The following is a 27,149-nucleotide window of genomic DNA, read 5'->3' on the forward strand; positions in this document are numbered from 1 at the left end:
CAGAATACCTACTTACCTAAAATACAAATTCATTACACAAAGTCACTTGCGTGCAAACAACATCAGCCACTGTCTGCCAAGAATATAAAACCAGGCAAACATGATTCGTTGTTGTCAGGAATAAACAATCAGGCAAACAGGATGAAATGTCTGCCACGAAGCCAGGAAAACAGGATGCAGGTCTGACAAGAACAGAGGGCCAAACAAATAGGAAGTAGTGCCTGTCAAGAACAAAAAAACCAGGCAAACAGGGTGCAGTGTCTGTCAAGAACACAAACAGGATACATGGAGTACTGTACCTTGCTCATCGTCGTAACTGCTGATGATGGTGTCCAGCATCGACACTGGCTCAAGATCTGCACAACAAGAGAACGGACAGTCAGTTGTTTCTGTACTCCAACGTCGCCACACTCTTTGTTACTAATGACAGTGTCAGGGAGGGACTGGGATGGAAGAGGTCGAGCTTGAGGAAACCCTGAGACGGAACATCAATAGAATCCCTGCCTGAAGTTTCGGCTTCTGTAGTTACACACATGGAAACAGCGGAGTGTCTTCTGGGATGAAACGCCTTGTAGTCTAGTAGATACATTTCCCAACATTACGGCGGAACCCGCGTTACACTTCAGCCCGTAAGACTGAAGAAATATTTTCCTCTCAAATATTGGTAAACATGTACCAGACTATACGGCGTCATATCTCATAGTAAAGCAATCCTTGTAGTTGCAGTCGCAAGATCCTCAAATCTCACAATAATGAAGTGCTTACTTTTAACCTAGTCTATAAACAAGAACAGTCACATCTCTACGAAACTGGACACTATTGGAGGGACATCGGATTTTCTAATGACTGATGGTTTCTTTGTAAGGAATACTGGGATCCCTGGCTCATGGCGACTCGTGGCATCACACCTCTCTACAAAATCAAGTTCCACACAGCAGTACTAAAGGGTTTGGATTGTTGCTTCACTAGTTTGTTTCAGGCATGTTACATCGGTGATGAACTGTGTTGTTGAAGTACATACGAGTATCAGGTGAAATAACAGTGGGGCAGTAGTAGAGTTCTTATTATCCTGGGGAACTGGAGAAACTCTGAGAGAATCCTGCTCCGGTAGCATTTCTCAGATGAAGCCACCCAGGACTGAAGTCGCACCTGTGCCATGTGAATCCAGACGCTGCTGCCTGCTACTCTGACTCCGCTTTTGCTTGACTTACTCTCTCATCAGAAAACTGCGGGACAGTATTTTCAAGTGTTTTGGGTGACCATAGACGGGGTTTGGATTGGCGAATGGATTCATTGACCACTTATACACACGACTCGGAACTACAGCGTTACCGCTAATCTACACAATTCACAAATCATCACAGCACCCGCCAAGCCTTTTTCCAGCTTGCTGTGTCTCCACCAGCCGTTCCCTCGCAACGTCTTCTAACAGTCGAGATACTTCAGCTTCACAGCCTCCCATGCAGAACTCAATTCTGTACAGAAATCTCTATCGTACAGAACTGCCTATCAAAGTCAAAGTCACTCAGTAAGTCTTGGTGTCGAGCCCCATCTGGGGATCATGACCAGATATTAATTACTGTTTGAAGGTTATGGTCTTATTTTTGTGGGGCTCCCTCTCTGACGAGAGGACGGGTCTGCCTTTTATGTACTGTATGCTGCTGGCACTTGCCAGCTCAGCCTTCCTCGGGTCCGAGTCCCTTGGGTTTCGCGACCATATTTTACTGTCTCAGATTTGAGACTTCCCTTTTCGTCGCCTCCTGCGACTCGCAGGTTCATGATGGAGGTATTAGACCCCGCCTCCACACGGGTTTCACAGAACCGCCTAACAACTCAACTGTCCTGGTTATAACATCTCTGAAAGGACCACATAGAAAACACTTTTCTAGTATTATTGCGTTCGTGCCCGTTGCAGCGGGAACGTGTTTACCAACATGTTGCCCAAAAACGGCCGCGGCACAGACCACAGAAAATATAGTCCTTCTACTGTTGAGGGAGTTATCTAGTAACGACCGCTGTTTATACACTGCTTAGCAACGGGTATATACGCCACGGTATTTTAAGTATTGTAATAAACAAGTGCTACCACCCACTTCGTACATTCATTTGTCGACCTATCATGCCAGTTCTTCGCCGACTCTCCTCCACTCATATCGAGCAATAAACGCAACAGCAGACCTGATCTCCTGATTATTACGACGGCTATGCTGACAGCTGAAGTCACATCAAAATCGTACGGCTTTGCTGTAACAACATGGGGGCCCAGACAGCTTCAGAGGGGCCGGACATTTAGGGAACTTATCGTTAACAATTTCTGTAACATTTTCATTGGGGTATTTTGACTGGAGAGGTTCAATCTCAAGAAAGTAAATGAGGTAGAGGGTAAAGAACGGCATCGAATTGAAATCTCAAAGAGGTTCGCAGCTTTGGGAAACTTAGAAGATGATGTGTGTAATGACAGAGCTTGCGAAACTGTTAGACAGAACATCTACAATTCAGCCAAAGAGAGTCTAGGCTATTACCAGCGGGAGTAAAATATGCCATGGTTCGATGAAGGATGTTCAAAATTAACAGGAATTCAGAAAAAAAAAGCGGATATCTGAAAAACAAAATTAATGAAGTAGATTTGAAAGGATTCTGACGATGGTGTATGCTGTACAGAACAGTAAGGTTTCTTATTTTGGACTCTATCCATCGTCTGGTATATACGATAAAAAAACCACAACGTTTAGTTTTAGTTTAGATTAGTCTTATTTCGACAAGTCGCCCTGTGGCATGATTCCTTTTCTGCATAATTAGCTATATATCCTCTATATTTTTTACCCTCGTTTTTAACTTAATCTCTGGAACTTAATCCATACCACTGTTTTATCACATTTTTGACATGTGCATGCTTGTCACAAAAGTTTTAGCTCGTCTTTTATTGTGATTTTATTCTTGTCTCCCAATGATGGAACCTGTTGTCAGATTTTATAGGCTGCTCTCTACTAACCGGGCGTTGTCCAGTGATTGAGACTAGCTCTTTCTAACGGGCCCAACTGAGTAGGTATATCTTGCCCCATCCACCTGAGGACGGAGATAGATCCAGTCTCCGAAACGTTGTGGGTTTTTTTTGTCATATACGGTATACCAGACGATGGATAGAGTCAAAAATAAGAAACCTTACAGTTCTGAACAAAATTAATGAATTTACAATGAACAGTTAGTGACTTGCAATGAGCTGTAAACGACTCTAAGAGGGTTTACCGCCGGTCACGGTAGCCGAGCGGTCTAAGGCATGTACTGTCTTCGCTCGCTCGGAAACCGGAATCGTGGGTTCGAATCTCACTCAGGACATAAATGTTTAGTTTGTGTGTGTGCGTTTTTCTGTGTTTGTAGAGGCCTTGCGACGAGCTGATCACCCGCCCAATGAGTCCTACCGAATGTGTAAGATCTAGAAAAACCGAAGTGAACGGAGAAGTTCATGGAGGTAGGCCTAGGCCCACCTGTAGTGCCAAGGGGGAAAAACGAGGGTTTACAACTTAGAAGTAACTGTCATCTCCTTGTAGATTCCGCAACACTTTGAATAGGTGGAAGACTTTTGTTCTCAGTTATTAAATGTATGTAGCGGCAATGATGTCAGGCAGATAGAAATATATACAGCTGAGTCGTTAGTGTCTGATCCTAGTCCCTTTGAGGTTGAAACTGTTATGCAGAATTGAAAAGGTGTAAATCGCTATGTAGTGATCAGATTCCGGCAGAATTGATTGAAGCAAGAGGAGAAATATTACGGTCTGACATTCACAAACTCCTTAATTGTATTTGGAACAAGGTAGAACTGTTGGTTAGTGGAAGGGTTCTAGTATTGTACCAATTTACAGGAAAGGCGATAAAGCTGACTGTACACATTTTCATGGGGTATGACTGCTATCACCTTCATACAAAATTTTATTCAGTACTCTTCTCTCAAGGTTAAGTCCATATAAGGTAAAAGTAAAGCTGTCACTGTGCTTGACTAATTTAGCACTATGCCGTGAAGGCGTATGAGGGAGTGGATGTATACGATCGTAGATCCACATTTTCTGACCTTGGCACTAGCTGAAGCTGAGTGCTCAGCTTCACGCCCCTGCCGCTTTACCCCCGGGGAAAGAGCCTCAGTACCGATTGAATAGGAGGCTTGATGGGCCCCAGGGCCGGTCTGGACGAAGTGGAGACTGGAACTCCGACCCCTTGGTCGTCCAGCCTGTAGCCAGTTGTTATACCGACTGTGCTATCCCGGCTCCTCACCGTTAAGTCCATACGTAGATTAAATTATTGGGGATCATCAGTGTGAGACTCGACGTAACATATCAATTATTGATCAGATTTTTGCATTTTTAAAACACTAGAGAAAAAATGGGGGTACAATGAGACAGTACATCAGCTATTCGTAGACTTCAAGGAAACCTATGATTCAGTTAGGAGGGAAGTATTGTACAATATTCGCACAGAGTTTGGGGGTACCCGTTAATTTGTTAGGCTGATTAAAATGCATTTAAACGAAAGGCGTAGGAAGTCCGTATAGGTAAATATTTGTCTGATAATTTTCCTATTCATATTGATTTAAAACAATGAGATACTTTAACGCCACTGCTTTTCATCTTTGCTTATGAATGTGCCAGTAAGAAAGTCGAGAAAGACAAGATTTAACTGAAATCAAATGGGACAAATCAGCTGGTGGTCTGCGCTGATGAGCTTAATCTCCTGGGAGATATTAAACATGCCGTGACGAGAAACAGAATATATAAATGACGCAAGTAAGGAGGTTGGTCTAGAAGGAAAAGCAGAGGAAACTAAGTATATGTTGCTGTCTCGTCACCAGAGTGCAGGGTAAATCATGACATAAAGACAGCTAACAGATCATTTGAAACTGTGGCACAGTTCAGATATTTGGAAACAACAATAACAAATCAAAATGTGATTGAGGAGGAAATTAAGGGGAGGCCTAATTCGTTTAAATGTTTACTACCTTTCAATCCAAAAGCTTTCGTTTTCTCGTCTGCTGAGAAAAAGTGTAAAAATTAGAATATACAAAAACATAATTTATTCTGTGATTTTGTATGGGCGTGAAACTTGGTTTCTGACATTAAGAGATGAAGCTAGACTGAGGGCCTTTTAGACGAGGGTACTGGGGAGAACATTTGGAAAGAAGAAGAATGATCAAGTCAAGGAGGACGAAATGGGCAATGAATGTAGCACGAACGGAGAAGTTATCGGTGGGAAAGCCAGAAAGAAAGAGACCACTAGGAATACCAAGACTAGGAGAGTGAATAATACCGAAATGGATCTTAGAGGAAAAGAATAGGGTGATATGGATTGGATTGATCTGTCTCAGGTTTGGGGACCAGTGGAGGGCTCTTATGGGCACGTTAATGAGCTTCAGGTTCGATAAAATTGGGAAATTCTTGAGTAGTTGCACAACTAGCGGCTTCTCAAGAAGGCCTCAGCTAAATTTGATTAGTTTGCTAGAAAACCGTTTAACGATTTATGCTCGAGATGCGTGAGGAAACGCGTACTGGTCTTCATGTGAAGAGTTCGTTAATTTTGTTAGACTTCAAGCAAAATTGGAATGTGTTGACAAATTTCAGTAAAACTTAATGTTATAAAAAAAAAACTGTTCATTGGTTCTGAGTTTAATGAGTTAATAGGCGTTCGGTGGAGCTGCAAACGCGCCTGCTTCATGCTGGATTCTTGCTGCATTTATTCTTCGCCTTAGAAAACGACGGAGATGCGTTCCTCTGACGTTCTGCTGCCTTTCAAGGGACTGCATGGCGATATATCACAGCAAGCAGAACTCGTTGGAACTTAACACAGAATTTAGCTTTCAACTTTAATTCTATGTACCTGTGGATGCTGTCATCGACGGTTCCTCCTGCGCAGGCGTATCATTCTGAGCCGGGGGTGATGCCGTTACAACTACGTGGCTGTTACTGGAACTACTGCTCCGACTATGGCTGCCAGAGTCGCGACTGCGCCTGCGCACGTCGGATACAGCTGCCTTCTCTTCGCGTGATTGGTAAATCTCCTCGTAGTCGTTCTCGGGGTCAGCGCTGCGTTCGCTTAGGTCGGAAGAGCTCAGGTTCTCATCAGATCCGGCGCCCGAACTGCTGCTATGCACCTCCACCTTGACTGTAACATGCATTTAAGTGGTACGAAGTTAAAATTAGGCCTACAAGTCCAGTACAATTGGTCCTCTGTTTAATTAATTAAGCACCACGCCATTAAGACGCGTTGCGTAATGGTGGTATGGTTCCACACATAATTAGCCTCGCCAATAGACACAGATGAGTGGTCAACTTCACTTCCCTTCCGTTTTACCCCACAAGTAAAGAGCATATTCATTTGACAAGGGGCTGGGTGATCCCCACAGCCGCGTTGAATACTGTGGGAGATGACAAAAATGTCTGCCCTTCGTGAGAATTGAAGCTCAATTTCTCGGTCAGGTAGCCCGTACCCTAGTTGGTATTGTGACTGAGCTTTCCTTGCTCCTTAAAATTAAAAACTCGAGGAGGAATTGCCGTACTAAGAAGCTGGTGTAAACACAATTATACGGGTCGGAGTGAAGGTGGTTGCAAAAGGCTCAGCATGCAGCCGTCTCTGCCCCCGCTTGCACTAACCAAATAATGCCATGGAGATGAGCCCTTCTTCAGAAGCCGCCAGTTGTGCAGCTACTCAAGGATTTCCCAACATTATACAGAGCCCGAAGGTTCTTTACCGCGTTCACAAGAGCTCTTCACTGGTCCTTATCCTGAGACAGATCAATCCAGTCCATACCACCCATCTTGTCTCTCTTCCCAGTGGTCCCTTTCTTTCTGGCTTTCCCACCAATATCTTATATGCATTCCTCTTCGACACAATTCGTACTACATGCCCTGCCCATCTTATTCTCCTTGACTTGGTCATTATAATTATACTTGGCGAAGAGTACAAGTTATGAAGCTCCTCATTATGCAGTTTTCTCCAGCCTCCCGTCACTTCATTTCTCTTCGGTCCTAATATTCTCCTCAGCATGCTGTTCTCAAACACCCTCGGTCTATGTCCCTCCAAAAGGATGTATAAGAGATAATTAAAGTGATACAAAATGGATAACAATTGTATGGATCGTTCGTTCTTTCATTCTGAAATCCTTAAAAATATTTGGACTCAATTCACCGACCCGTTTAAAAGTTATTGCACTCTTAGTTTTCGCTCAATTTACATGTGTTCTTATGGAAGTTCGTCACCTCGTACAGTAGTAGATGGAAAACATGTAAAAATGGTACCATGAGTTTCAAAATTTTTACATTTATAATTTCGGCCTTTAGGAATTATGCTCAAAAATTACATTCACTACCCCGTAAGGGAAAAATTAATAGTAATGTATTGAAACTTTGACTTTTACTCTATTTGCAAGCTATTCAATCTAGAAGAGCGGCAACACTGGGAACAGTTACAAAGCAACGTAGCAGAAACTGTAGCGAGTTTCTTCTTTTCTCTCCACTTTTCTGTTGAGCGAGTCTTTTCTCGTATGTACTTTTAGTCGCTATTCTTCCTTTCAAACTATGAGCTGCTTTTGGCATCGTGATGCGTGAATAGCACAATGTAGCAAAGAGAAATGTAGCTACGATTAACCTACAACGGTACAACGCGTCAACTGAAGCTTCAGCTGTCGGGTTGGTCTGCTCGTGGGACCACTGAAGATAGCCAACTTATGGAAAAATACAGTGTTGTCAAGTTTAATTCTTCTCAAAGAGTATTTTAGTAATGGAAATGAACGAAAATAAATCCATACTTTCCACAAATATAATAAATCACAACCATTTATATTAAAACGTGATTTATTGCTTTGTATCAACATTTAATTTAAATTCAACAATTCTCTTGTCAGGTTCGACTCACAGATTATTCACTCTCAAAAGTTTCATTATAATGAGTGACATAAATGATAAATATAGTAATAAAGAAAAGAGTTAAATAAGAATGTTCCCACATTAAAATTTAGGACTATCACTTATGTCGCTTCTGACTTTACTTACTGCACGCAAAATGGAAATATTCATTAAATTTGAATTCAAGCTACTTTTGTCTAAGATTGTATCTCCTGTACATCTTCAATGAGCCGGTCACAATAGCAGCGCAGTCTAAGGCATGAAATGTCTTCGCTCGCTCGGACACTATGATCGTGGTTTCGAATGTTTGGTGTGTGTATGCGTTTATTCTGTGTCTGTGTTTAGGTAACGGCCTTGCGACGGGCTGATCACTCGTCCAAGGAGTCCTACTGTCTGTGAATAATATTTACTGAACTAAATAAGAGGCCTGGGTCCTGAATGACCTAGAAGAACCATGGAAGTAAATAAATAAATACGTCCTTAATGCTAGAGACGAAGGTTCACATCCATACAGAACCACAGGCAAAATTATAGTTTTTCTGTTCTAATTTTTAAGTTTTCGGACATGCTCTCGCTTTCACACCCACCACAAACAAGTTTCTAGAAACCCAGCCATTACGTGATGTGAAGGGGCTCCCATAAATGGAGCAAGGCTTTCTAATGGTGAGGCAACAAGAATATAGGCGTATGGGGCCTGAATATCAGCCGAGTCATCAGCTACACCGACTAAGACTTTTCGCAGTTTTCATCAGTTTTCGATGTTTGTACCGAGATAGTATTTTGACACAATGCAATTGCCCATTTCCGAATTCTTGCCTACTCACCATTCATAAATACAGGGTGATTCTATACTATTGTCGAGATTTCCGCGGGTTATAATTTTCAAACCGGAAATAACAAAATAAAACTGCTTACGGAACATGAAAATGTAACTCAGAAGGTTTTCTTACTTATAATATTAAGACTGCAGAATGCCAAACAACTTCAACATGCGCGCCTTTCTTGGCATGTAAGGTTTGAAAATTATAAGCCACGGAAAACCCTACAATAATTTATAATCACCCTGTATTGTCCGGCATAATTCAACGCTCCATCCAGTTGGAGTAAAAGTATAAGAACCTGGGTAATTCCACCGCACATTTAAAGAAACCGCGGCATACCCCTACAACAATTACAGCCTGGGGGTGGGAAGCTGTTGGCGGAAGTTGGACTAAGTTTCGAACTTCACCTCATGCTAGACGTACTGATAAATCTATGTCGAGGCTGTGCAATTAAGTCTATTTGACCAATGAATCACAGGAACTGTGATGAAGCGAGTGGTTGTGAGTTTCTCGGCCCAGGAACTTGTGTTCGATTCCTGGCAGGGGCAAGAGATTTTCTCTTTTCTATAGCGTACACATTGGTTCTGTTAGCCATCTAGCCTCCTAGAGAATAGGTACCGGGAGCCGTTTTCTCGGAAATAAGGCGGCTATGGACTGGAGTTCACCATTCGTTTCCAATCCATATCTGCTCACCTAAGCGTCTTCATATTGTGGCGCTAGTAACAAACAAAACATACTCCGTGCCTTTAGACCGCAAGCGAACTATACCGACCGAGCGACCGCAGTTTGTCGGCGAAGTTAGTGCCAACTTTAACGGACAGAGGGTGTTGCGTGGTCAGTGCAACGAATCCCCAAGGCCGTTAATTTCGGTTTTCTAGACCGCTCCGCTATTTCCTTGAAATAACTCCTCAGTTATCCTCACGAGGCTGAGTGAACCCCGCCCCAGACCCACTACTTCTAAAAAAACTAGTAGCGCCGGGAATCGAACCCCGGACCTCTGGCTCTGTAGGCAGGAACTCTGACTACTAGACCACAGAGGCGGTCATGGTGCTAATAACACAAATTAATGGTCTATTTCTGAACAATGGTTCTGCCAGCAGAGATTCCGACCACGTAAGAGTTGTCACATATACAGGGAGTTTTCTGGATATCGAAACCGTGAAACGAATATATGAGTCGGTCGGTCTTTACAGGAGGAGCTGCCCACTCTTCATCACAAGTCCGCGCTCGCAAAGAAAACCAATGAACATTCTGTATAGTTTCGAAGTTTCGCAGTATGTTTCTTCAACATAAATCATGATATAATATTCATACAAATTTATGTTTATCTCGACCCAGATTTTCAAATGCCTGGCGAGAACGATTGTTTAGTTCTGGATAACAACAAAATATAAACAGAATTTCATTATATGTATAATTGAATCGCCGATTGCAAAATGGATCTGAGTAAACATTTTATCTCTGAAACTGGACTCATCTGTGAGCACAATAAAAGGCCTCAGTTCCACGATATTAGTGGTTCAAATACAACATTCATTTTTTGTTTATTGCAGAGAGTTAAGAAGTCTAGGACTGAGAGCCTTTATGCTCTCAGCTGTTGGCAGCCATGTACGCTTACAGTCATCTGTTCCCCGCCTCACATATGTCCCAAGACCTCGCTGTGCATGGTATATTGCTTTCTAAATGTGCTTCAAAGTGGAACTAAGTACGAATTTCAGATGATAACAGTGAAAGAGATCGAAGTAGTGTCTAATGATGGTGATTACAAAAGGAACAATACAGAAATGGCTAAGTCGAAGAGACTGCAACATACTGACTATTCGGTAAGGCTATCTCCGACAAACTAATTATTATTATTATTAGTGGGGTGAGTCTGAGTCCACTTGGTACTGCGTCAACTGCTGGCCTACTGTACCAGCCCCAAATAATAAATGTTGGTGATTGTGGAGCAATTGGTGGAATGAGAATTGACAGGGGAACAGAAGTATTCGAAGAAAACCTGCCTCAGTGCCACTTCTTGAACCACAAATCCCACATGACCTGAACCGGGCTCGAAGCCGGGCCGCCGCGGTAGGAAGCTAGCGACTAACCACCTGACCTATTACACGGTCTTCCGCCCAACTAACTGGGCCGACCTGCAACTGGCCGTTAAATTATGTTCAGAATATAAGTAAAGATGATCAGTTAACAGCATTACGTACGGTCCTGGAAATGTCCACCAAAAGACGAACAGGACTTGTAGGAATAAGGAACGTATTAAGTTTGAGGACATTTCTCATCGTTGACGTAGGAAAGAACGGACATTACTGGAGGTGAAATTGTCGTGTTGGTAACATCAAGCTTGGTCCAGCGGCCTCCGTAGTCTAGAGGTAACGTTCCCACCTCATGACTCGTAGTACGCGGGTTCAAATACCCGGCGGAGGTCGTCGAATTTTTAAGGGCGGAAAAATTTAGGGAACAAGTCCTCCGGGAGGGACTTTAAGCCGTGGGTCCCGTGTCGTAGCTTTACGGCACGTAAAAGAACCTCATATCTCCAAAGGAGGTCACTGAGCCAAATTACGGACGTTTCCCGCCCAACAGCAGTCTCTAATACCTCTGGTAGATGGGGGAAGCATTATAGATACCTCTCAGCTAGTAGAGCCGGTCTCGCTGGCTGGGCGGGACTGATGGTAAGCACCAGTACCGGTAGGATATAGAGACTGGTAGAAATCATAGAGGGAAGCACAATGGACCAATACAGGTCTCAGTGCATGGGGAAACCCACCCTCTCCAATAACTAACTAACATCAAGCTTCGGCTCTGACGTGGAGCATTTTGCTGCTTGTCGACAAAAGAGAAACTTCGGATTGTTTTTGCTGCAGGGTGAAATACCCACAGAGAGAAAAGTGATAAACAGAAGCGGTAATGCTCTTCCCGCACCTGAGGTGGTGTTAGTTAAGAAGCACGTCACCTGCTTCCCATTAGAAATGAGCAGTTGCTCAGGAACTGACTCTGAAGGAACTGTGCAGGAAGGTCACAAATTTACACCCTGACACATACAATAAGTACGAGCACTGTGATAAAATGTTCAGGGAGAACTTTGGTTGTGGGCTTCTGGTGCCGCCATGTTGACACCTGCTGCTGCTGTGAAGAATTAGGGATAAAGCTTAAAAACATGGACCTTAATGTAACAGCAAAACAGGTGACCGCTGCTGAATTTGTTGTTCACAAAGAGAGAACTGAAAGTTCTACAGTGCTATGTCACGGGGACATAGGAAAGAGTGTGATAATACGAGGGAGAGCCTGTAAATAGGTCACAAATGGAAGTAAAACATAAAGCACGTGATATTTGAACGTAGGAAAACATTTATTTCTCGACATATCCTACACCAACATTGATACGCTTGTCCCATCGCTTTACCAGTGCGTCGAAACAAGTAGCACAGAATTGATATATTGGGTTTTTGGACTTCATCCATCGTCCTGGTTTTTAAGATAACAAATAAAAACATGACGTTTCGGAAACTGGATCTGTTTCCGTCCTCAGGTGAAGGAAAACACCTATTCAGTTGACTATTGCAACCTGAGGACGGAAACAGATCCAGTTTCCGAAACGTCGTGTTTTTATTTGTTATCTTAAAAACCAGGACGATGGATGAAGTCCAAAAACCCAATATATCAATTCTGTGCTACTTGTTTCGACGCACTGGTAAAGCGNGTAGCACAGAAGCCTTTTTACTGTTGTCTCAGCCATTCTGCACCTCCGTTTCATTATCTACGACTTTCGAACGTCTTTGAGAATTTCTCGGCCAGTTGTTCAAAGCTTTAAGTCACAATCACTTCCCACCGTAAACGGGAAATATTTCTTTATGAACATCTTTTGCATTGAATACTTTTGTTCGCAGAAGAAATACAACAGAACTCTATTCTTCGGTAGTGCACCCCTCAAGTACGATCGCCATTTTTACTATTGAAACCAGCCTATGAAGATGCACAAATGCGTCTGTTACCTAGAATGTCTTGAAAGGGGACTGTGCTGCTATCTAGTGATAAACATAAAAAACATATTACATCCATTACAGATGTTTTACTTCCATTTGTGACCTATTTACTTACTCCCCTTCGTATATTGGCTATCATTTGTGACTACATGCATCATATACAGCTGCCAAGAACCCTGCACAAGACCTGTTTTGCCTTAGACAACGAAGAGTTTCTGGTTTTGTGTCCATTACATGAAAACTAACAAATCGATTATCTACCTTTATCAAGAAGGTTCTGCAAATAAGGAACCGGACGAAGTGCGTTCATTACTGTGTCATGGTCTCCACTATGTAGCTCTAGACACAAAACAGCCTCACTTCCTCAGTGACAAGAGCCCGGACCTGAATAGGAATCACGTTATGACGACGTTTCTCGAAGCTCTAAAAGCCTCTGGAAAGTTAAAGAAAATTCATCACATCTTTATCTCTCTGATAACCGGGACAGCTGTGACGTCACCGCGTTATTTACTCATCGCTCTGCGTGTGGTGGTATAAGGGAAGCAGCTACGCAAAGTTTCATCACAGTCAAAATAAAATTCCTGCTCTGGATACATCAGCTCGCCAATTTTCGCTACTCAAACTTCAACAACGTTAGTTTCAAAGTGGTTTAACCCTTTGAAGTATGAAGTTCGTCTAAATTTAAAAATTTAAAAATTTAAAAATTCATTTCCTTTTCCAAAACACTCCGTCTCTGAAGAGCAAGCCAGGTGTGCAATGCGACGAGTCGCTATACTTGCTGGCGGCTGTTTGGTTTAAGCTTCCTCCCTGAACATGGCGGCAGTAAATTCCCCCGAAATATCCCTAAACTTCTACCTAACTACACAGCGTCACATCCAATAATTTGGCTCTCTTCGAAGTCGTGCAAAACACCTCTTCCTTTATCTGTACCGTGAGGTCACAGGGATCTACTGTGTCCCTTGCATGTGGGACAGACGCGCCATCTGTTGAGAGAAGTAAAGCGTAACACGCCTGACATCTGTTTTTGTTTTAGTCGGACAGGTGTTGCGGACACAGCATTGAATCAAGATTCACGATCCCGAAATACGAGCCGAAACGTCGGGTTCTAAGGGCCGATTCGTTGAATATGCCATACAAATACTGCTGCAGCAGAGTAACATCGTACAGGGAATGGCGGCTATGTTAATGTTATCGCGTTACGCAAATTATGGAGTATATTCGCACCTCAGCCTGAGGATATCCGACTCATCTCATTCAATTAACGACCATCTGACTTACGGTCCAAATTCTCGGACATACAACTCGAAATTCTGACTTAACACTACAGCATGCTCTGATGACTTGTATCGTAACCCTTAATGATCCATGACAAAATATTAGTTCACTTCATTGTTTTTAATACGTTTAATACTTTTCTTACGGTCCAAATTCTCGGACGTACAACTCGAAATTCTGACTTAACACTACAGCATGCTCTGATGACTTGTATCGTAACCCTTAATGATCCATGACAAAATATTAGTTCACTTCATTGTTTTTAATACGTTTAATACTTTTAAGTGTTTAATACCAAGTAAATTGGTGTCCTGTCATTGGTTTTACAATAAAGACAATAGGTAAAGTTAAAGCTGTTCCTGCAACAGACCGTGGAGTCACACAGGATCGTGAGACGTCGAGGTTCCCACATTTTTCTAGAAAATCGGCTCACAGATGGCGATGAGGTTGTCCTGGTACTCATTTCTGTTAGAGGTTGAGTCAACCCCAGAGCTATAGTGTGGCTGGAAGTTTCAGTTTAATTTAAAAATGCGATGACATCATGGGGAATCGAACCCGCGACCTTTCGGCGGCTTGCAGTATAGTACCTCAACCAACTACGCTACGGTGTGCCCCAAAAGGCGATGGCACTGTACCATAATAGGGGTTAAAATATTGCAGAATGGGTCTCAACCTTGAGCTTCAGGAAAGTTACCCTATACGTCCCATGTTATAACGGAACTTTTTTTCGATTTACGACCCATTTGCGGGTCCGAATTAAGATTAAGCCCGAGGTATGACCTTACGGAAAGTGGCCTGAAATACAGTGGTACGACATTCATAACAATTGCATACAAATGCTCACCGACTCAGATGTTATCAGGCTGACACAGAAACGCACATACAGACACAAGCGTGGTCATGATGAAACCATATGACTATTTCGATCAATACCATACAATTGTAACGGTGCTGCGTGAGGTCACGAGTGAGCATGCGCTACTTGCAGATAGAAATGACAGTCTCTGTATTGTGATCTGTTGCCAGTTTCAAGAAAAGTGATTATGTACTCAAGCTTCCTTATATACGTATTTTTTTTTCAGTATTTCCTCCTAGTGTGTGTGTCTATAGACGAGGTGTGGATTGGTGACTGGATTTATTGACCACTTATATACATGACTCAGAACTACAAGTAATTACAGCTCTACCGCTAATCTCCACACTTTACAAATCGCTGCTGCAAACGCTAGGTCCTTTCCAGCTTGTTGTGTATTCACTAGAAGTTTCCTGGCGACAGCTTCTAACAATGGTTATTCCTTTGCTTCCGTGTTCAAGTCCCGTAGAGAAGTGACTGTCAACCGACTTTGTCCCTTGCTTATAACATCTCAGCACGGACCACGCGGAAACACCACATTTCCTCTGTTACATGCGTAAACGTTGGAGCGGGAACGTGTTTACCGAGTCGTTGCCCAGAAACGGGTCTGGCATAACCGACCATTTCAGGACCGTTGCATAGCAACGATACTACAGGCTACAATATGATATGATCGGATTGCTGAGTAGGCGAATTGGAGCCCCTATACTCCTCATAAAATAGACAACTGAGCAAACAAGACAAAATTGTGACATTACCTTCACTGGAGATGCGTTTAAATTACAGTGCAGCCAGATTACTGGAAGCGAATATTCCAGCAAATAAAGGTGAAGTTAAAGCAAAGGTAAATAAAGTTCGCCATTAAGACGTACTCGGTAGTCGAGGTATAGATCCACGCATTCTTAACCTCGGCACTAGGTGAATGTGAGTGGTTAGCTTCATGCCACGGCCAATAAATCATATTTAGGGCTATTTTTCAGGGATTCTGAAATCTGAAGGGATTTTGAAACGTCTCTCGTGTGCGCGCGGGGTGGGTGTAGGGGGGAGGTGGTTGTATTGGGGCGCTTTCAGTATTTAGACTATACATCGTTGAATGGAAGGGTAACAGATGGATGAACTGGACGGGAATTTGGAAGAAAGGTATCTTGTTCTAAGCGAGGTACTATTTCGATAATTACATGTTGTGACAGAGGAAAACCAGGTGAAACATCAGTGAGGATCTCCGATATTCCGGCCGAAATTCGAACCAGATATATTCCGAATATGAGCTTCGAGACTTATCGACAGACAGGTTGGCTCCGTCGAAATTCTATCGATTCTGATTTCTTACGTACAAACGGTGAATCCCCTATTCTGGTAAGATTCATTTCCCTTTTCTTTTCAAGACAGTCCAATTTGACGAACATTGTAATTCACAAGAATTGAAATTGTAGGGCCAGAAGTAGGGGAACAGATGCTTTAATTAGATGTGCTGCGAAGAGTATTGTCTTCTGGCATGTGACGCCGTGTACAAAAGTACTAAAATTTCGAAGGAACCTGCTGCTCCCAATTTTGAGAGTAGCACGCACAATCCTGAAACAGTGAAACCTTTCTACCAGACTACACAGCGTCACGACAATAATCTTCATACTGACTGCCGTTAGTACACCAAATATCAGAAGGCCTTTTTAAGTTTCATAGAAATTGACACAGTCTAGTTTGGAAGCCAGGCTTTCGTATGCTGTTATAATTCATAAACATTATCAGTGGCGGGCTCTTGTGAGCAGGTTACTGGCATTCGAGTTCCATAATAGTAGGCAAATTTCTCAATTAGCTGAGGAATTCTTAGCTTCTCAAAGAATCTGTTGCGTGCAGGGAACTAATCATAAACCTTGGTTAGGAAAAAAAAACATAAAAGTTTCGAGATTTTCAATGAGTTTCACCTGACTCCCCATGGCCGCGCCATAGCTCAAGCGGTTAGTCGCTGGCTTCCCACCGCTGCGGCCCAGGTTCGATCCCGGGTCTGGTCAAGTGGGATTTGTGGTGGACAAAGTGGCGCTGGGGCGGGTTTTCCCCAAGTACTTCGGTTTCCCCTACCAATCTTCATTCCACCAAATTCTCCATCATCAAAATAACCCGGGGAAGGTACAATAGGCCCATCAGTGGCTGCCGTGCCGAGTGGACACAGTTGGACTCAACCCCCCACTAAATGAAAGAAAAAACTGACTCCCTCAATGGGCAGTCCTTAAGAAACTAACTGTTGCTCACAGAGAAAATAAATCGTAGCATTTTATAGAACAGAAGGTTCATTACAGTCTTCTGAAAATTCTGCTACCGGTATCTATACTAAGCCAGATGAATCTAATCCACATCTTGCCTTCCTATTTCTTTAAAGTACATTTCAATATTATCCTCCTATCTATGCATAGGTCTTCAAAATCGTTTCTTTCTTTCAGGTTTTCCTACAAAATCTTTGTATCTACTTCTCTCCCTTGCATACTACACGTCCCGGCAATTTGAGTCTCCCTCAATTTCTCAGCCTAACAATCTCTGGTGACAAATTAAAATTATGAAGCTCCTGTTTATATAATATTCTCAAGACCCAACTTACTTAATTTCCCTTAGGTTAAAATATTCCCTTCAGCACCCTACTCTCAAACACCCTCTGTCTTCCAGTAACTGAGGTTAGGCAGAGTAAACGTCTTCCCCTCCTCACCTGTGGATGGAAACAGATCCAGTTTCCGAAGCTGTGTTTCCCCAGTTTCTTAGAATAATAGAAGATGGACAAAGTCCAGAAACCCAACATTTCCGAGTGCTATATACACCGTCACCAGAACCTTTTGGAATGTACCCTCTGTCTATGTTCTTCCTGCAATATGAAGGGTCAGATTCACACCAGTCCAGATCAAGAGACAAATCTGCATTATTGTATATTTAGTTTGTGCGTCTTTAGACAGTAGGCGAGAAGAGAAAGAGATTCTGAACTCTTCACAAGAATAATATCCTAGATATAATCTGCTACTCATATCTTCATGGATGCAACTGAGATTTACCCAATAATATTACAAACGTTCCGCACGTAAGCAGTCGTGGACAACACAAGAAATACCTTTCTCATCCTGCAGAGTCTTCCGTCCGCACAGCACCTCGCATAACGCCTTGCTGCACATCGCACAACACAGANCGCTGCGGCCCAGGTTCGATCCCGGGTCTGGTCAAGTGGGATTTGTGGTGGACAAAGTGGCGCTGGGGCGGGTTTTCCCCAAGTACTTCGGTTTCCCCTACCAATCTTCATTCCACCAAATTCTCCATCATCAAAATAACCCGGGGAAGGTACAATAGGCCCATCAGTGGCTGCCGTGCCGAGTGGACACAGTTGGACTCAACCCCCCACTAAATGAAAGAAAAAACTGACTCCCTCAATGGGCAGTCCTTAAGAAACTAACTGTTGCTCACAGAGAAAATAAATCGTAGCATTTTATAGAACAGAAGGTTCATTACAGTCTTCTGAAAATTCTGCTACCGGTATCTATACTAAGCCAGATGAATCTAATCCACATCTTGCCTTCCTATTTCTTTAAAGTACATTTCAATATTATCCTCCTATCTATGCATAGGTCTTCAAAATCGTTTCTTTCTTTCAGGTTTTCCTACAAAATCTTTGTATCTACTTCTCTCCCTTGCATACTACACGTCCCGGCAATTTGAGTCTCCCTCAATTTCTCAGCCTAACAATCTCTGGTGACAAATTAAAATTATGAAGCTCCTGTTTATATAATATTCTCAAGACCCAACTTACTTAATTTCCCTTAGGTTAAAATATTCCCTTCAGCACCCTACTCTCAAACACCCTCTGTCTTCCAGTAACTGAGGTTAGGCAGAGTAAACGTCTTCCCCTCCTCACCTGTGGATGGAAACAGATCCAGTTTCCGAAGCTGTGTTTCCCCAGTTTCTTAGAATAATAGAAGATGGACAAAGTCCAGAAACCCAACATTTCCGAGTGCTATATACACCGTCACCAGAACCTTTTGGAATGTACCCTCTGTCTATGTTCTTCCTGCAATATGAAGGGTCAGATTCACACCAGTCCAGATCAAGAGACAAATCTGCATTATTGTATATTTAGTTTGTGCGTCTTTAGACAGTAGGCGAGAAGAGAAAGAGATTCTGAACTCTTCACAAGAATAATATCCTAGATATAATCTGCTACTCATATCTTCATGGATGCAACTGAGATTTACCCAATAATATTACAAACGTTCCGCACGTAAGCAGTCGTGGACAACACAAGAAATACCTTTCTCATCCTGCAGAGTCTTCCGTCCGCACAGCACCTCGCATAACGCCTTGCTGCACATCGCACAACACAGAGGCACAGTGCTGCATGACACACACTGACTAGATTGCCAAGATTCTCGGTGGCTTATCAGCTGACGACACAGCAGATATGGCTGCCATGTGATGTCACGTGAGTCAGAAAGCAACGAAAGTATTCCATGATCAGCCAGCTAGACTTATCTTAAAGATCTTTGGAAACAACAACCAAATTCCATGCAAGATAGCTCATATAATCAACAGCTCAATTGTCGAGAAAGTTAGTTCACAGAATCGACGGTTCAGTTACTCAGAAACCTAGCTAACTGAATCTACAGCCAAAATATCGAGCAAGTTAGTTTACTGAATCAACAGTTCATATCCTGAGTAATTTTGCTCCCTGAATCAACAGCTCAGACACAGAGGGAGTTAGCTCACTGAATCAACAGTCGACATACCAAGCAAGTTAGTTCACTGAATCAACCATTAAAATACTGATCAAGTTAGTAAACTGAATCAACAGCTCACACACAGAGACAGTTAGCTCGCTGTATCAATAGTTCAAACACCAAGCAAATTATCTTTTGGAATCAGTAGTTCAAATACTGATCAAGTTAGCTCATTGAATTGACAGTCCAAATACCGAAAAATTAGCTCACTGAATCCAAAGTTCAAACAATGATAACTTTATAAGATTTGAGGCTTTCACGGCGGTGACTATGAAGAAAGCAGTCTTCTGGGATTTGGCACCGTGTATATGAGGTGTTAACNAACTTTAGTTCATGCCGTAACACTCTACGCTCAGTTTCGGTAGTTTCCCGGTTATGGATTCCTCCCATTGGATATTAAGTCTTCATCTTCCTCATTCATGTCTAGCAAATATCAGGATTTTGCCTTCAGCACTTTCAGAACTTCCTTCTACATTTTTAACTCATTATTCACTATCATCCAACCATTGGACGTTATATAGTATGACCTACAGAATCCGCCGTTAAATGAACCTTAAATAAAACAAAGAATTGAACATTCATAAAAAGATTGATGTCGCACAACTTGGGTGAATATAAGTTATCAACAATCGGTGTCACTGTTAACAGTTCCTGCTGGCTGTAGTGCAGCTTATCTGATAATAATAAAACATCCGAAATTATTGAAGATAAGGCAGTACTGAATGAACTTGCTGCTTTGTTATGCAGAAAATGATAAATACGGGGAAGACGATAATCATAAGATTATATTCAACTGCTTTCGTATATTGTGAACTAAGAGAAACTTCACTGGGAAAAAGTTAAAAAGAAACTGGAGTAAAATACCTAACATCAATAACTTCTTGAAAGACGTCCACATTTATACCAAGGAACTGAACTTGATGCAATAACAATATGCATTAAACAGCGGTGTTATCAACAGGGAAGACCTAACCTCTTCAAAAATGCCCAACCTCTTTTATTCTTCAACTGGCAACAGAGCATCACAGTGGTCATTGCCCATTTCACCTCTAAACATCAGAGACATATTTCTTTCAGTCACAACTTGACCAATTAAAACAGTTGTTTGTAAAATGATTTGGCCCTCAGATACAAAATGAACACTGATAGACACTTTATAAATTTCACTAATAGCTATTATTTCGAAATCACTGCCATATGCTTTATTCTTTACTTGTACATCCTGTATTAGAAAGTAGTTTTACATTATTCTAAATGACGTCAAATGCAACAGATAGGAAGAACCTTCGAAATAAACAGTTTCCATCTCTGTAAGATTTGACGTTTTCACGACGGTGACTATGAAGAAAGCAGTGTTCTGGGATGTGACGCCATGCAGATATTGTGTTGATCGATGTTTCAGAGGAACATCGGTTAACAAAATATCTGCACGGCGCCACATCCCAGAACACTGCTTTCTTCAGTTTAGATCTCTATTTACACTTCCACAGATAACGCCTCCATTGGTCCACTCTTATATATGAAATTACTCTTTCAATCATTAAGTACACAATCAATAATAAAAATTTTGTTTTCGACACAGGTCTACACTGCAACGCCTCCTGGCAGTCCTTTCCGTAACTACTAATAATGCTGACTTCTATATTAACAACTGAATTGCAAGATGCTTTTATGTACGTGGATGCAGATGATGCCCGGAAATTGTACATAAACAAAGTATAGATACCTCTTAACTTCATATATATACTTCAGAATGTTTGCAATACCTTCGAAATACCGATACAAAGGACTTCCCCGAAAGATATGTTAGTACGAAGACTGTCGTCACTTTGATATTAATTTCATCATGTGTTTGAAAGTGAAGACTCTTTGATGAGGAATATTTAGTTTCGAGAGCATCAGATAGTCGCACGGGGCAACATCAAGCAGGTGCATGTCCATGTTATGATAACACTGTTTGTCATTTGGCCAGAAATAGCTTTACAGAAACTGAAAATGCTGCCGTAAACTTTTCAGTGCTTGGTTCTCTGATCTGGAGGGAAAAAAAATGTTACTGGATGGTTTTTTTTGACAGGAGCCGGCGTAGCTCAGTAAGTCTGCAGTGTTCAAGCTATGGGCTGGGAATTCTGGGACTCGGAGATATATTCCAGGCAGAAACAGACACTCTTCTCCTCTTCACGCCGTCCAGACCGTCTTAGGGACCAATTCAGTCCCTCTACCCCCCCCCCCCAATGTTTCTCGGTGCTTGAAGCTGGCCACTCACCTTCATGTAGTGACGAGGTTAATAATATGTGGAACTATACCTCCACTTTGGGCACACGGAAGCATAGTTGGTTGAGGCACTATGCTACAAGCCGGAAGGTCGCGGGTTCCATTCCCGATTACGTCATTGGATTTTTTCAATTGACCTAATCCTTCCAGCCGCACTATGGCCCTAGAGTCGACTCAGCCTCTAACATCAATGAGTACCAGGAATCTCCCTGGGGTAAAGGGCGGCCACGGCGCGTAAGGCTGTCAACCTCACCGCCATCTGTGAATCGATCATTAGAAAATGTGGGAGCTCCAACGTCTCACAACCCTATGGGCCTCCACGGCCTGTTACAGGGATAGTTTTACCTTACCTCACCGCTCTCTGTGAGCCGATTGTATAGAAAATGTGGGAGTTTCGACGTCTCACAACCCTATCGGCCTCCACGGCCTGTTACAGCGATAACTTTATCTTACCTCACCGCTCTCTGTGAGCCGATTGTATAGAAAATGTGGGAGCTCCAACGTCTCACAACCCTATGGGCCTTCACGGCCTGTTACAGGGATAGCTTTACCTTACCTCACCGCTCTCTGTGAGCCGATTGTATAGAAAATTTGGGAGTTTCGATGTCTCACAACCCTATCGGCCTCCACGGCCTGTTACTGGGAGAGCTTTGCCTTACCTTTGTACCTCCGCTTCCCACATACCCCTTTATGATGCGCTTCACTAAACACAGTGGAAACCTAACTTTTATTTTTAATCCCCTGAATATCCGAACAGAAGATGAGAAGGATCTTGACCGGTAATATTGACATTTCCAGCTTTTTGTCAGTTTCGGAGGCTCTTACTCTCAAACTGAAAATCTTTCATTCTGGGTCGAACTGGAAGAATCAGGTCCAGGTGTCTGTCTAGATCATCTTGAGTTTATGTTATAAACTGAGTAGGAAACTTATACAGGAAAGAGAATTCGTTCAACGAGATATCCGGTGTGACAATTTTGGGTTACATCGTACGCTGAAAATAGAATCTGTTAACCTTCTAAAGTTTACATACTCGTACAAACATACTTCAATATATGATCAGGTTGCAAGATCAGAGATGTTTGACATACAGCGTACAGGCGGTTACTCTTTCCCCAAAGACGGGTTCTGCCAGCACTCGCGTTAAAAGGTCTGGAAATAATATTCAGTTACAGCCAATGTTGTTTCTTTACCCAGAATCAAACCATTATGCCCATACGCTTTCACTGCAAACGCGAAACAAACTGAATCCCACCGGCTGTTATAAAAAATGATATAAAATCTTACATACATCTTCACGGGCTGGGCCGTGATATTTTCCGTGGAGTTTCTGTCAACAGTATAAGCTAAACCTTCTGAAACTATTTTCACTGTTCGATCAAAATACTGGATATACAAGAATATCATCATCATCATCAGTAATCTGTCAAGACGACAGGTCCACAGTCTCTTCCAAACCAATTCCTCCATTTAATGCGATCTAGAGCTTTCTCCTTCAAATGACAGTATCCTCTTCTGTCCCCAAGGTCATCCAGCATCTTCTTACGTCTTCTTCCTCGTCTTCTGGTCACGTCTATCCGCCCCTCTATCTTTCCACCAATAACTTCTTTTAGAAGGCAGTTTCTGCGTAAAACATGACCAATCCAATTAGCCTTCCGTTTTCTTATTTCGTGTAGGATATTCCTCTGCTCACTGACTCAAATTAACACTTCTTCATTTCTCACATAATCGGTCCAACTGATCTTCTCCATCCTTTTCCAACACCACATTTCGAAACTTTCCAGATGTTTCTGAACAAGAATATATTCTTATAAAAATAATTATAATTCTTGGCATTAATATTTCATATTGTTACGCGTTAGAGTGACTACAGGTAGGGTTTGGATTGGTGAATAGATTTATTGACCACTTACAGGTATAAAAAAGGAGATGCTTTATCTTCACTGCTTTTCTACTTTGCTCTAGAATATGCCATTAGGAAGGTCTACGAAAACCAGGTGGGACATATCAGCTGTTGGTCTATGCTGATGGTGTGAATCTACTGGGTGATAATATAGATATCATTAAGAAAAATACAATTTTAATTGACCCTGCTGAGGAAGTTGGTCTATAAGTAAACACAGAGAAAGACTAAGTATATGTTACCGTCTCATCACAGAATGCAGGGCAAAATCATGACATAAAGATAGGTAAGAGATATTTTGAAAATGTGGCACAGTTCAGAGATTTTGGAACGACTATATCAAATCAAAACCTGATTCAGGAGTAAATTAAAAGGAGACTGAATTCGGGTATTGCTTGCTACCATTCAGTCAAGAACCTTTTGTCTTCTCGTCTGCTGTCTAGAAATATAAAAACAATAATATACAAAATTATAATTTTGCCTTTGGTTCTGTATTGGTGTGAAACTTTGTCTCTGACATTATGGGAGGAACACAGACTGAGGGCGTTTGTGAATAGGGTGTTGAGGAGAATATTTGGACCGAAGAGAGATGAAGTGACAGGAGGTCGGAGAAAACTGCATAATGAGGAGCTTCATAACTTGTACTCTTCTCCAAGTATAATTAGCATGATCAAGTCAAGGAGGATGAGGTGCAGCACGAAAGGAGGAGAAGAGGAATGCGTACTGGATATTGGTGGGAAATCCAGAAAGATTGAACAAGACATAGGTGTGTCGACAATATTAAAATAAATCTTAAAGAGATGGGAGGGGATAGACTGGATTGATCTGGCTCAGGATAGGGACCAGTGGAGTGCTCCTGTGAACGCGGTACTGAACTTTCGGGTTCCATATAATGCTGGGAAATTCTTAAGTGGCTGCACAATTGGCGGCTTCTCAAGAAGGGCTCAGCTCCGTGAGTACCTCATGAGTACAGGTCGTCACTACAAATATCTATGGCAATATTGCTATTTCTACACTTTGAAATTTACTATACCACACAGTCTAGTGTTCTCAGTCTCTTAATAGACGATTCTTGGTAACAGTAATGCCTCCTTCCCTCACAAATTACCATACAAAACTGACTCAGTGAGTCAGCTAACTCCCAGGCTGGCGGTCATTTCACACAGACCTCCTAGTCTTCTCTTGACAGATTCCTGTACAGAACTGAACTAACTTCAAAGTCAAAGTCACATTGCGACTGACGGCCTGTCAGTCAGTAAGTCTTGGTGTCGAGCACCCTCCTGGGGCTCATGACCAGATATTTATTACTGTTTGACAGTTACGGTCTTATTTCTGTGGGGCGCCCTCTCTATCGAGAGGACGGGTATGTCCTTTGTCTGTCCTTTCTCGTATGCTGCTGGTCCTTGTCAGCCAGGGTTTTCTCGGGTCCGAGTCCCAAGGGACTCGCTACCATATTTTACTGTCTCAGATTTGAGACTTCCCTTTTCGTCGTCTCCTACGACTCGCAGGGTGACGGTGGAGGTATTCGACCCCGCCTCCACACGGGGGTTCAACTACCTTAGTCAAAGTCACATTTCGACTGACGGTCAGTCAGTCTGTCTGTCTTGGTGTCGAGCCCCGACTGGGGCTAATGACCAGATTCTTTTTTTTAATATCAAAGTTACTGTCCTGTTCATTTGGGGCGCCCTCTCTCACGAGAGGTCGGGTCTGTCATTTGTCAGTCATAGTCCGTATTAGCAAGTCCATTGTCAGTATTTACATATATTTACAAATTTAATCTTAATTCCTATTTGTTTGTGCAGTATATACAAGGTCTCTGTCAATCCAGGCTCAGTACAGCAGATTATGCCCTATTTCTAGTAGTATTCGCTACCACGGCAGTCTATTCGCTTGAGCGGTCGTATGCCTGACCGCCGCCAAGTTTAAGCCTCTTATACTTTCTGTGTCCTGCTTCGCCTTGTCCGATGTTGCGAACATTCTCATTTTCATTCAATTAACTTCTAACCTTGTACCGCTTATAACATCTCGGAACGGACCAGAACATAGTTTCCCTATCGTTGTAGTCCAGTTGTTGAATTATTAAAAATCTGTTGCCTAGCAAAGGGCACTGTGTTTGTTTCGCGGGAACGTGTAGTGTATAACGAGCCGTTGCCCAGAAACGGCCTTGGTATATCTGCCCATCTCGTGGTCGCTGGGTAGTAGTAGCTCTGCGCGCTACAGTATATTGCCCTCTTTCTCGAATTCTAATTCTTTTCCCCAAAAATACTTGGAGGAAGGGGAGCAGATGCCTAGCTTCCCCTAAACCCTGCTGGTGTCACTGCTCATGTTACGCATCTCGCAAATTCCTTAGTATTGTGACTTACCACACAGAAATTCAGGATATGGACAAGTTAATACGGCACTGAACCTTAGGATTCCTTAAAGTGCAGGAAATGTCTTGACTACCTCAGCTCCTCGTGAGGGACCAAGGAGTTAATCACTGGAATGGTTGTGAAATTTTAAGGTCTCAATGAGATGAATATGAAAGCTGTCTTCTCGGACGTGACACCGTGTAGTATGGTGGAAAAGTACATAACCTTTCAGAAGAAGTTCCTGCCTCCTCTTTAGTATACTCTGCTAACCTAAGGACTACCCTGAAATGGAGACATCAGGTTCCTCCGAAACGTTAGTACCTTTCTTTCTTCCAGATAACACTGCATTGCACAAGAATCACTAATCTTCGTTCATCCGGACATTCAACTGCCAGAAACTAAGCTCTGCAGAATCCATTTGATATACAATTTATTACTGTTGCGTGTATAGCTGTTGCTATGCAACGATCGCAAGAAGGAACGTGCGTTACTTGGTAACGCTCGGTAAACACGTCAAAAATATCCTAGGCAACTGCTCGGTAAACGGGGTCCTGCAGCAACGGATACGCACGCAACTGTCGAGTTCCGGGTTCAGTTGGGTGAAGTGACTGAAATTCGGGCTGTGAAGAGGAGACTAGGAGGTTGGTGGGAGCTAGTCAGCTGAGTTGTCAGTTGGCAAAGAGTTCTGCACGGGTGGCTGTGACAAGTGGACCTGAGTGGGGGAAGCTGAAGAATCTCCCTCAGTACAAGCCGTTGCCATGAAACGACTAATGGAGACTGTAATAGACTGAGCACATTAGTCTCTGTGTATCAGTGATATGTAAAATGTAGTTCCGAGTGGTGTATACAAGTGGTCAGTAAATCCGATATTCAATCCATACCTCGTCTATAGTCACCAGCACCCCTAAAAGATATAACAATATAATAATCGAACTTCTTATTGTCGTCTGTCCGTCCGATCCACCTTATTTCTACCGAACAGCGAGTGGTAGAAAAATGATAAAGAAAAAAAAAAAGATATTTCTCTCGGAGAGAGAACTTCGAGAAGTTTTTTCTTAAATTTGTTACTA

General features: G+C 42.5%; 1 protein-coding gene across 4 annotated transcripts in view; it reads right to left on the bottom strand.

Moving 5' to 3' along the window:
- Positions 1–27,149, bottom strand: part of LOC111868666 (espin) — a 209,187-nt gene that overhangs the window by 30,463 nt on the left and 151,575 nt on the right. For 3 of the 4 annotated variants that reach the window (XM_023859541.2, XM_023859542.2, XM_033753132.1), the window contains 2 exons: positions 5,863–6,147; positions 300–356 (listed from right to left, as the gene is read on the bottom strand). In XM_023859541.2, coding sequence (XP_023715309.1) covers positions 300–356; positions 5,863–6,147 — 342 coding nt within the window. The remainder of the gene's footprint in view (positions 1–299; positions 357–5,862; positions 6,148–27,149) is intronic. The other variant, XM_023859543.2, reaches the window with a different exon arrangement.

The sequence above is a fragment of the Cryptotermes secundus genome, unplaced genomic scaffold, assembly GCF_002891405.2.
Source record: "Cryptotermes secundus unplaced genomic scaffold, Csec_1.0 scaffold791, whole genome shotgun sequence".
Taxonomy (NCBI): domain Eukaryota; kingdom Metazoa; phylum Arthropoda; class Insecta; order Blattodea; family Kalotermitidae; genus Cryptotermes; species Cryptotermes secundus.